The sequence below is a fragment of the Pavona decussata genome, unplaced genomic scaffold (assembly GCF_977016875.1).
Source record: "Pavona decussata unplaced genomic scaffold, jaPavDecu1.1 SCAFFOLD_124, whole genome shotgun sequence".
NCBI classification, from domain to species: Eukaryota; Metazoa; Cnidaria; class Anthozoa; order Scleractinia; family Agariciidae; genus Pavona; species Pavona decussata.
The window spans coordinates 1,248,325-1,260,094 of record NW_028145538.1 but is presented as its reverse complement, the minus strand read 5'-3'; the positions used below and the strand labels follow the sequence as shown (position 1 = coordinate 1,260,094).

At 40.3% G+C, this 11,770-nt stretch overlaps 1 protein-coding gene and 1 long non-coding RNA gene across 3 annotated transcripts; both read left to right on the top strand.

Annotated features, from left to right (window-relative positions):
- The first annotated feature begins 211 nt into the window (after positions 1–211).
- LOC146469381 (tubulin beta chain) lies at positions 212–6,467 on the top strand. Of its 2 annotated transcripts, XM_085123447.1 has the most exons (6): positions 214–376; positions 499–607; positions 722–832; positions 3,657–4,114; positions 4,900–5,394; positions 6,300–6,467. In XM_085123447.1, the coding sequence occupies exons 1-6, from the start codon at positions 320–322 to the stop codon at positions 6,411–6,413; spliced, it is 1,344 nt and encodes a 447-aa protein (XP_084979573.1). In that variant the 5' UTR covers positions 214–319; the 3' UTR covers positions 6,414–6,467. The 2 variants fall into 2 exon arrangements, with proteins under 2 accessions (XP_084979572.1, XP_084979573.1); XM_085123446.1 differs by having other exon boundaries at positions 212–376; positions 499–832.
- Positions 6,468–8,176: 1,709 nt separating this feature from the next.
- Positions 8,177–11,769, top strand: LOC146469380 (uncharacterized). Its single transcript, XR_014867241.1, has 3 exons — positions 8,177–8,303; positions 8,658–11,199; positions 11,283–11,769. It is a non-coding gene; the product is annotated as an uncharacterized LOC146469380 (long non-coding RNA).
- The last annotated feature ends 1 nt before the right edge of the window (position 11,770 follows it).

Below are 11,770 nucleotides of genomic sequence, written 5' to 3'. Positions count from 1 at the left end.
AACGTCGGTAAACCTACGAAAATGTGGGTGATAACGCTTCTAAAATCATATCTAGACCAGCAATTGTTTCCCGGCAATTTTCAAATAAAACGCGTACATCTTTCTCCCATCATTGTCCAATAGGCAAATCTCCACGCCACGGAATTAACCAATCAGAAGCCGTCATTTGAGGCGACACGTGGATGTTTACGATGACGTTAGCAACGAAATCCCTTTGATGACGAATCAACAACGGCTTTGTCAGCTTTGAAGTAGATTTTTGCGGAGTCGGTTCGTAGGTTATTTCTCCTTGGGAGTTTCACTGTTCTAACCTTTTACAATGCGTGAAATCGTTCATCTTCAAGCCGGACAATGCGGTAACCAAATTGGCGCTAAGGTAAGTTATGTTCAATGCATTTTTATCGCCGCTTTGTGATGAATCAGTTGCGCGAAAAAGTAGCGGGATGTCGGGTGAAAAAACAAAGTCCGCTCATTTTCAAGTTCATCTTTCCTCTATAGTTCTGGGAAGTCATCTCAGACGAACATGGAATCGATCCAACGGGTACCTATCACGGTGACTCTGACCTCCAGTTGGAAAGAATAAACGTTTACTACAATGAAGCAACCGGTAAGTTTGACAAAACTAAATTCATTGCTATTCAAGCTGTCATGTCAGGCTTTGTGTTTGTGAATGTCAATCCCTTAGGCCTCTCAACCGACTTTCTTTTCTTTTCGATTTTAGGAGGAAAATATGTACCACGAGCAGTTTTAGTCGACTTGGAGCCCGGTACAATGGACTCGGTTCGTTCCGGACCTTTCGGACAGATTTTCAGACCTGATAATTTTGTTTTCGGTGAGTTGAATAGTAAACATTCTGCTTCACCATGCATAACTAAAAAGAATTCTTTAGCTAATTATAAAGGCTGTCTTATGTGCACTCTTTTGTGTAAACTGTCTACAATTTCAGAAGTGTCTTTCAAAACATGTTTTCGAGCCTTAAGGACGGTGCCTACTAATACCGAAGTATTTTTGTGCGGCTTATGACTATGCGGGAAAAGCAGATCTTAGCAAGGCCTCTTGGAATCCAAAAAGAAAATTGGGGGTAACCACGCATTTTTCAGAGATAATTAAGCAATAATATCTCTAAAAAGCGCCAAAATATAAAGCAATGTATGGGATTTTTTTCCTAAATTGAAGTTCAATTATCTCTGAAAAATGCATGGTTACCCCTAATTTTCCTTTGAGATACCAAAAGCACTTGCTAAGTTCTGCTTTCTCCGTATAGTTTTCAACCGCGCAAAATTATCCCTCTATTAGTAGGCACCACCCATAGGAAATCCGTGTATCTCGAGATGCGCAGAACGTATGCGCAGTAACAATAGTAGGCACCGTCCTTAAAAGCATCGTGGTTTTTTTGTCAAAATTTTATACCGCCGTGAATTTGCTGTTGTTATGACACTTTCAAAAAAACTGTTTATTAAAACTGACAAAGAAGTAAGTTAAATTTCTGAAAGAACCAAAAAAAAGGTAAGAAACTTCAAAAACTGAAAAACCCGCAAAAGTGAATGCTCCAATATCGTAAGAAAACTTTTAATGGCTTTGTTTCTCTTTCTTTAACAATTATTTCACAAGCGCGTTGGATGCGCCTGTAGTCGGAGGTGACGAATCTGGCTACAAAAACAATAGCCTCCATTTGGCGCGAAAATATGCTCAGATATTTGTCCGCGGACATTATCTGTTCCGAGAAGCGAACAGTTTTCCGAGAGCGAAGCTCGAGGAAAACTGTGAGCTTCGAGGAGCAGATAATGTCCAAGGACAAATATCTGAGCATATTTTTAAAGTCAAATGGAGGCTATTGTGTTTATTATCCTTCAAATATTTTTCGCAACATGCGGGAATCTCGCGGGAATCTGCAGGATCTGCCATTCTGTCATATGTCAATCACGTCAAAGTTTGTCAGTTGGCTTCCAACATCTCCACGTCAGATTTCGCTTCAGGTCGAAAGCGTTTGTTTGGGGACTTGAAAAGGTGAAACATTTGAAAGGAGAGTAAACTTGTTTAATTCCGTGAAAGACAAAAGCAAGATACAAGTGGCGGATAAGGTTACAGGGAATCTAACTTCCTCTCTAGAACAAGCTAAAGATCACCGAAAGCGAAAAACTGTAAAGTATCGCGTTCTGTAAAAAGTGTAAACTGCCGTCAACGAAACAGCCGGCGCTTTGTCGTTCTCTTCCTTTATCTCGTGTTCAATTGGAGCAGCACCTTATATCGAAAATACAATTGTGGAATTTGCTAGCCGAAAACGACCTGTGAAGAAATCGAAGCTGAACCTACAGTCGAATACGACGCCACCAGTTGTTTTTGGTGGATTCTATCAAAGTGCTTTCTTTGCTAACTTGACATTGAATGGAGCCAGCAACGAAGTTGTTCACAATCACTGAGGATTAAACTTGTTGCTCGAGAGTAGGACAAGCTGCTTCTCTTCGTAGGGAATTTCGACATCTCGGGGTATCATGGCTGGTTTTTGTTTCGAGGACGAGATTTTATGTTCGCGAGCGATCTCGACCAGGTGAGCATTGATAGCATCATTTACCGGCTTGAACTCTGTCAGTAATGGTACTGAAATTTATGTTTTCGTTATTTAAATTCCTTATATCCAGGCCAGCACGAATTGCTCTCATTGAATTACAACTGTAATATTTGCCGTCGTGTGAGCGAGCTTCGAGCTTATTAATTAAACTCGTTTAATAGCTTGTTGATGGCTTTCTCATTTCGCCAGACTGAAAGAAAACCATAAATACTCTTAAATGAGATGGGCTAAAACTTTTCTCTTTTCATATTTTCAGTTTTACCACATTTTTAATTCAAGGACTTAAACAGAGTTCAAACCAAGAGAAAATGTCGCAAATACGAGCTTGAGTATTTCAACATTTCGTTTACGAACAGCTTACCGTCAAAAACGTTTAGTTTAGAACGTATGTTGTTTTCTGGTACTGGTTTATCGACGAGCAGGTTTATCTCTTCTTCTGTCACAAAAGCAAACCGTTCCCCAATCTTGACATTCATTTTAATTGCAAACTTGACGCTCCTTGAAGTTTTTGAAATTGGGGAATATCCTCGGATATTCCCCAGTTTTAGCTGGGGTATATTCGGTCACGTGAGGCGTTTAGACCAATCGCGCGCGAGCGAAATAGTGAGTAGCGGTTTTCAACAAAATGGCGGCCGCTTCGTCGCGTTTTCGAAGTGTCTGCGATGAGGAAATAGATAATTTACTTGTTTAGTTTTGACCGACTAGTAGATTTATACTAAAACAATTAGATTATTCGCTCGAGATTTCTATGCGTGATAGCTGATTCGGGCTTCGCCCTCATCAGCTATCACGCGATAGAAATCTCGAGCTCATAATCTAATTGTTAAATAGATAGCCAAGGAGTCGCGGAGCGCCGAGTTGTTTCTAATCATCTCGTATCCAACAAGCGCGAGTGGAATAATTGTTTTATTAAAACGACCACGAAAAAACGCTAAATCTTGCTGATTTAGTGATATTTTCTTTTCTCCTTACCATATTTGTAAGACATGGTATAATGGCTCATATACCATGGCCGCTAAACCAATCAAACCTCCAGAACTGCGTTAACCAATAAGTCGGTTTTTAATAATTATTCTTGATATCACAGGACAGAGCGGCGCTGGTAACAACTGGGCGAAAGGACATTACACGGAAGGCGCTGAACTTGTAGATTCTGTTCTCGATGTGGTCCGAAAGGAAGCAGAAAGCTGTGATTGCTTGCAAGGATTTCAACTCACACACTCCCTCGGTGGTGGTACCGGCTCTGGAATGGGCACTCTGTTGATTTCAAAGATCCGTGAAGAATACCCAGACCGAATTATGAACACTTTTAGCGTTGTACCCTCTCCGAAAGTGTCAGATACCGTCGTTGAACCCTACAACGCTACGCTGTCTGTCCATCAGTTGGTTGAAAATACCGACGAAACATACTGCATCGACAACGAGGCCCTCTACGATATCTGCTTCAGGACTCTGAAACTGACCACACCGACTTATGGCGACTTGAACCATCTTGTGTCCGCCACTATGAGCGGTGTAACGACCTGCTTGAGGTTTCCCGGCCAGGTAAATAGTGTTGGAGAATGTTAGTAAATTTTCCTCCGCACAAGGTACCTGTTTGTAATTTTGATTTTAAAGTGTAAATATGTGTTAACAGAATTCACGCGATGACCAGTAACTCGCAGACGAAGTTAAATGTGGAGCAGGGATGGCACAGTGGTGAGAGCACTCGTCTCCCACCAATGTGGCCCGGGTTGGATTTCCGGGTGGGGTCATTTGTGGGTTGAGTTTGTTGTTGGTTCTCCTCCTCGCTCCGAGAGGTTTTTCTCCGGGTACTCCGTTTTTCCCCTCTCCTCAAAAACCAGCACTTTTAAATTCCAGTTCGATCTGGAAAGTGCCCCCAATTAGTACTCTGCGCTAAATACATTACACTGAAATAAAAGTGAATGTCAAACGATTTATGGTGCCTCCATTTGTTACTACGCATACACGTTCTGTGCATCCCGAGATAGTCCGAGAAAACTCGGGTTTCTTATAGACGGTACTTACTAATACAAAAGTACTTCATCGCGATTTAAGAGCTGTTGAAATCCAAAAAGAAAATTGGGGGTAAACCAAACACATTTTCAAAGATAATTAAGCATGGGTATGCATGCAAGCATGTGTTTCAAACTTCTTCTCTTACTCTTCGATAAACAATTGGTTTTAACGTTTTTTGAAGTCAAAGTCCGTCACACCAAAGATTGTACTATGAATCTTTGTCCTAGATAGACTTTTTTTTAAAAAAAGTCTGCTCTTCCTCGGTAATTAGGTTCCTTGTTGTATTAATTTGATTTCGTTTTTATTTCCAGCTCAATGCTGATTTGAGAAAACTTGCTGTTAACATGGTTCCATTCCCCCGTCTTCATTTCTTCATGCCTGGGTTTGCCCCCCTTACTAGCCGTGGTTCCCAGCAGTACCGTGCCCTGACAGTACCAGAACTCACCCAGCAGATGTTTGATGCCAAGAACATGATGGCCGCCTGTGATCCCCGTCACGGCAGATACCTAACTGTTGCTGCAATGTTCCGCGGCCGTATGTCCATGAAGGAGGTTGACGAGCAGATGTTAAACGTGCAGAACAAGAACAGCTCCTACTTTGTGGAGTGGATCCCTAACAACGTCAAGACCGCCGTTTGTGATATTCCTCCTCGAGGTCTGAAGATGTCTGCCACCTTCGTGGGTAACAGCACCGCCATCCAAGAGCTGTTTAAACGCATCAGCGAGCAGTTCACTGCTATGTTCAGGCGCAAGGCTTTCTTGCATTGGTACACTGGAGAGGGTATGGATGAGATGGAATTCACCGAGGTACGTACAAAAACTTAGAGTGCTTTCCATTTGTCATAACTGGCTGGCCCGACCGGGCAGTCTGTAAATCGAATGCGTCATTTTTAAGGGATGGTACTGCAAAATCTTAAAAAAATAATCACTCCGAAGATGGTCCATACAATGTTGAAAAAATTCGAAGGACTAGGATAGAACTAATTCTTCAATTTGGTAAATTCCGTTTATGAACTGACCTGGCCGGCCATTCCTGACAAATGGAGTGCGCACTTAGATCAGACTCTTAGATACTTACATTACACTTTTTCAGTTTTTGTAAGAACCTTTATTATAAGAACGTTGAGATTGAGGTTAGTCAAAATTTAAGAATATTACCCAGGCTGAGAGTCAGTTAGGAACACTTTTATTTTGACCAATTTTTTTTTAAATGAACAGTCTAAATACGGTTTTTTTGTTTTGTTTGTTTTTCAAAATTTCTCTCGACACGTACTGTCTTTGAATCGTTTTTACCCGTCCACAGCTATCAGTTTTTGTTTGAAAACGCAAAAGTATTTTCCGTTTTTGCCTCCAGTTCACACGTATTCCATAAAAACGATCACCGAAAGAGAAACGTTTCGGTAACGATGGCTAGCCCTACAGTTCCTCCGCTAGTTTAAGGAAAGATGATCTGCTCATCCCTTCTCCCTTCACTCTTGGGAAAGAACAATTGGTTAACACGGTTGCCCTTCCACGCCCTTGTCCGTGCGGGTCCATCCAAAGCTCTTCAAGGTCTTTGCGTTTCTCCTCTGCCAGGTTGTTTCAATTGGAATTTTGAAGATGATAGTCTCGATGTCTTTCAACTTAGCTAAGTCAGTGAAAGGTAGGCACTTGTTTAGAGAGTATAACATTGTTCTGCATTTCACAGTTTTTGTTTCGTTTTTTCTCTGTAGGCTGAATCCAACATGAATGATCTTGTGTCTGAGTACCAGCAGTACCAGGATGCCACCGCCGAAGAGGAAGGAGAGTTTGATGAGGAAGAAGAGGAGGAAGGCGAAGCGGCTTGATCAACTGGATGTGACTAAAAAAATGCAAATAAAACTTGTGAAAAAAAATTAGTTTCTTTTTTTTTTTCTGTTTCGTACATTTTATGGTGAAGTTCAATTCCTTAATCCGTCCTTTTTTTCCTAAAAAGAACACATTTTAACCCGCCATCAGGCGTCCTCTCGCTTCGCTTTTGGGAAGCGGTAACTAGCCTCTCGCCCGCTCCTTCGCGTCTGTCGCGGTACACTGAGAGCCTGGAACAGGCTAAGTGGTAACAGAAGGGAACAAAACTTATAATATTTTTTTTATCTCTCTCGTTTCCAGTCTTATCGCGGAGAATCGTCAATGGAGCGCGTCTTTTGCTGGTGGTGTGATGTTTTTGGCAAAAACAAAAAAAATAAAAAAAATTCAACCGTTCTATTCAGAACAGCAATTCAGGCCTTTATATGTAATAAAACTTTTCCCAAAAGGCTAAGAGCAACAAAGAGGGATAGCCTTGAAATCATTCTCGTCCTCAAATGCAAAGTGACCTGTTCTTCAAACAATCAGCCGTCGTGTTGAAAAGTGACGTCAAGGAATCCTTGAGGACGAGGCTTCCTGTTCCTCCAAACCAACCAACAAATTTGACGAAATTCCGCCGCTATAGTCACCACCGGGGAAATTGCGGCGTACATCGACTTTGTTGCCCGGGTTTGTTGATTCAAATATGTGTGATGAACATGGTCGAGCTTCTTTTCAATATATCAGTCCCTTCAACTGATCCTACAGGATAGAAAGAGAACTATTAAATCTTCGCCAATCTTTTTCACCATATAAAGGAGCATCGAACGGTCTCATTCAATTTAAAAGTGCTCGCAAAATTTGGCCTCTGCTCAAATTGCTCGCAAAAATTACACGGGTGCTCGCTTGCTCGTGCTCGCAAAATTTTGCAACTGCTTGCATGCTCACATTCTCGTTAACATGTGCTCGATTGCTCGAAATTTCGTTAATCCTCCTTTGTAGTTATTTTTTACTCCTGTTTTATACATATATAAACGATAAATCAGTTATGATATGGTTAAAACAAAAAGGTTGAAACATCCTTACCTCTGGCTTCAGTCTTTCTTCAACTGAGTTCAGCCCGTAACGATTGTTCTGTTTTGGAGGTGTCAGCCAGATTATTAGCAATTACTTGGCGCAAAACAACGTATCCTGTTTTAAATAAAAGAGAGATTCCGGCTAGCGGAAAATTTACGAAGTACTCGAAGTGCTCGCTGGTCGCCATCTGTATTTTCTAAAGTGCTCACTGCTCGCAAGAAAAATTTGTCAACTGCTCGTGCTCGCAAAAATAAACACACTGCTCGCATGCTCGCAAAGACCATTCGATTATATAAGTTAGATTCTTGCAGCTCATGTTCTGTCGAAGCCACGAAATATGAAATTAAATGATCAGTATTAACAGAAGGAAAACAGTGGAAATGCTATATAGACTAACTTAACCTCTCGGCTGAGTTGCTCAAAGCATGGTTAGCGCAAACCATTGGTTAAGAGGTTTTAAAACTTATAGGTTGTCATAGTATTTAACCCGGGTTAGCGCTTGGTTAGCGCTAACCATGCCTCGAGTTTTGCAGTAATTTATATGATCTGGATTTGAATCAGAGTAAGGCTTGTGAGGAGAAGGGAGGCTATATAAAAAGAGGACCGAAGAGGACCTAAAACCTGTGGTACGCGGTCACATGGTGCTCCGCCAGTGGTGGTTGGACACGGTCCGAAGAGCATCATGGTAGCAGTAATTGGCCAATCACATCACCGTATTCTTTCACCAGCGTTTTCAGGAAGGATCTTCACGCGAATAATTGCTTCGTCTTATTTACTATTTTATTCACCGTGTATACGGCTTTTCTTCCAAATGAAAGGATTCAACAAATGACGAGGTATGTAGGTGACCAGTGATTGTATTTTCTCATCATTTCCTTTGTTATTGTCGTCAATATTCGACTTCCTCGCAAGCTTGTCCAATATGGCGGCTTTTCTCCACGTGCAATGATCAATGGACGCGTTTGCTTTTTGACGCTATATCGTGAGGGTTCCAAGAAAAAAAATTTCACCATTTGTTTAATAAAGAGTTGCTCTTGGATTTTAAGGCATCGCACCCCATCGCACCTCTCACCGTTTTTCTGCTATGTGCGTTTAAAGTTTGGCAATTGTGAGGAGCAAAAAATGAGCGAGTCACGATGTAACATAAAGATTTATTGTGACGTTTTCCTCTTTGCTTGATTTGTCTCTAGGTTTACAACTAAAGCTCAAGTGAAAGCTCTAGCCAGCTGTTCTAAATGACCTGCTATTTCACCTCAGGACAAAAATGTTGAGGCTTCAGGGCTATGGAGATCTATGGACTGTTGGTAGATGTCGACTAAAATATCAGAAATATTATTATCACAAGCACAGATCCACAGAAAAATTAATAACCAAAAAGGGGAAACACTTGCGACTTAGTTCCTTTAAATTACGAATCAGTTGTGCAGAAATTACATTCTACTTATACTTTTAAAGTATATCTTGTATGCTTGTACAACAATTTGCATGCCTGAGCTGTATATTTATACTCTCTATGCGTTAACTGACTGTATATATTTCCATATATTCCCATACAAAAAAATATTTGGTCACTTCAGGCATATATTTTACATCAAAAGTCAAGCATATATGAAATCTCTATTGATGATTTGACCTATTACCTCTGTGCTTATGGTATAAATATATAATTGTGTATAAATTGTATGTAATTTGTGTTGTTAATAAAAGGGATTGACAGCTGATTTGCAAGATGACCTTCAAAGTAGATGTATGCTAATTTGATCTCAATTAATCTTGACTATTGGCAGTAGCTGAAATCTCTGGTATGCTCGGCAAACTATGTGGAGTCATCCACCTTCACATTGGTGTACAAGATACTCTTCGATGTAAACAGGCCCTTAGTTTATGAGTGAGGGGGCATGCCTTGTGAGCAGAGTTCCCCTCAATTTGTTTTTCAATATTTCTCCAATCTAATTCACAATTATTGGATATGTTGTAGATTTAAAGTGACAAGTACATGCAAAGCAGGAGACATCTGGTGTGACTATAATTCTGTGCCCCTTTTCCAAGTTTGATCTCAATAATTGTTGTAATTGCTATTGTCAGTGGCTGAAATCTCTGGTATGTCTTTTTGCAAACTATGTCGAGTCATCCACCTTCACATTGGTGTACAAGATACACTTCGATGTAAACAGGCCCTTAGCATGCCTTGTGAGCAGAGTTCCCCTCAATTTATTTTTCAATATTTCTCCAATCTAATTCATAATTATTGGATATGTTGTAGATTTAAAGTGACAAGTACGTGCAAAGGAGAAGGAGACATCTGGCGTGACTATAATTCTGTGCCCCTTTTCCAAGTTTGATCTCAATAATTATTGTCATTGCTATTGTCTCTGGTATGCTCTTTTTGCAAACTATGTCGAGTCATCCACCTTTGCATTGGTGTACAAAATACACTTCGATGCAAACAGACCTTAGTTTATGAGGGGGGGGGGGGGCATGCCTTGTGAGCAGAGTTCCCCTCAATTTGTATTTTCAATATTTCTTCAATCTAATTACATAATTATTGGATATGTTGTAGATTTAAAGTGACAAGTACATGTAGAGGAGAGGGGGACTAGTGTGACTATAATACTGTGCCCCTGAATTGTACTTGACTATTGTCTGTGGCTGAAATCTCTGGTATGCTCTGCGAACTATGTCGAGTCATCCACCTTCACATTGGTGTACAAAAAACATTTCGATGTAAACAGGCCCTTAGTTTATGAGTGGGGGGCATGCCTTGTGAGCAGAGTTCCCCTCAATTTGTATTTCAATATTTCTCCAAATTATCCAATAACATAATTATAATGGATATGTTGTAGATTTAAAGTGACTAGTACATGTAAAGGAGAGGAGGACATCTATTTTGACTATAATACTGTGCCCCTTTGCCAAGTTATGAATTACATGTGCAATATATACAGCAGTTTTCATTATTAATGTGATTGTTATTATTAAAATAAAATAAAAACATAGATTTAACAGTTGGTAGTCTGTCTTGTTAGTACTGAACCAGACATCTTCCAAGATCAAAGAGAATATTGCTCACAGGTTTTTGGATTTTTTCATAAGGCTGAACCACTGTAGTAATGGGAAAGGGGGATGGGGGATGTGAAGTCAATATTTTTATATTGTGTGCTATCATAGTTTAGCTGTTGGACTATGGAAACGAGTAATCATTTTTGTGCAGCTATTTGTACTTACTCTGAATTTTTATTGTTCATTTGTGATTCCTTACCACCTTACCTTTTGGCTTTCACACTCTCTATGTTTGAGGGTACTAATGTACATAATATCCATAACATTGTTTTGTGTATTGATGTTTGTATTACAAGGCCTAATTTTCTTTTAAATATATAATTGAAGAGGGAGCATGCACCTAGGGCCCCTCACCTTGATCAAATACACTGACTCTTTCATACAAAGTAAGGGTCTGCCCAGTAAAGGAAGGTAGAGTATTTGGCATTGTTTACAAGGTTTTTTGACTTATTTCATTCAAGATCAATTTGATGTTTTCATTTCCCTCATGCAAAATGTGATGTAATAAAACAAATTATAATTGAAAAACTTGTTATATCAAACATATATTTAGTACTCCTGTGTGGCTAAAATCTATGACTCTTGCAAGCTGAACTTGTGTGAGAGCTTTTTTCCATGACCCAGTCTCATTGGCAACCAGTATACAGAATGGTTAAACGAAATTCCTATCCAGTAAGGCCGTGAATTCCCTGCTAGCAGAGGTCTCTGACGGCGAGAAGGGAGAGAGTCTCGCCGTCAGAGACCTCTGCTAGCAGGGAAGGCCGTGAAAATCTTCATTTCCCTACAATCCTTGTTTACTTCATTTCGTATTATAATATTCGGCTATTTCCACCAGAATTGGATTCCAGTAGTTATGAACTCTGAATATTTCAATGCCAGATTTTCAAGCCCGTGATCGTACATTATAATTCAAAAGGTACGATTTCATAGAAGGACGACAGGATTGGTTTTGCAATTGTATGGAAGTGGTAATTACATGGAGCAGTTTCGGCTGTACCGGCTTTCGATCGATCGATCGCTAGGATTGCCGTGTAAACCCAACGTTTTGAGCGTTACATTAGTCAGTCGATGTCCGCTAACGGTAACCAGAGAAAACTTATCGAAAAAATTACCGAATTAACCGATTTTCTGCCTTTTTGAAGCGAAAATTTGTCATTTCTTGAGATCCGCACAGCACGAAGGTTTGTTACAACTGACCTCGAACCGACAACTCGCCCCAGCATGCTTTGCGGACCGTGTCCAA

What these genes read in the sequence shown, in the direction of transcription:
- LOC146469381 (XM_085123446.1), top strand. Translation starts at nt 320, where the DNA reads ATGCGTGAAATCGTTCATCTTCAAGCCGGACAATGCGGTAACCAAATT. An exon ending in GCTTGAGGTTTCCCGGCCAG is followed by an intron (nt 4,115 to 4,899) that starts GTAAATAGTGTT and finishes TTTTATTTCCAG; the next exon opens with CTCAATGCTGATTTGAGAAA. An exon ending in ATGAGATGGAATTCACCGAG is followed by an intron (nt 5,395 to 6,299) that starts GTACGTACAAAA and finishes TTTTCTCTGTAG; the next exon opens with GCTGAATCCAACATGAATGA.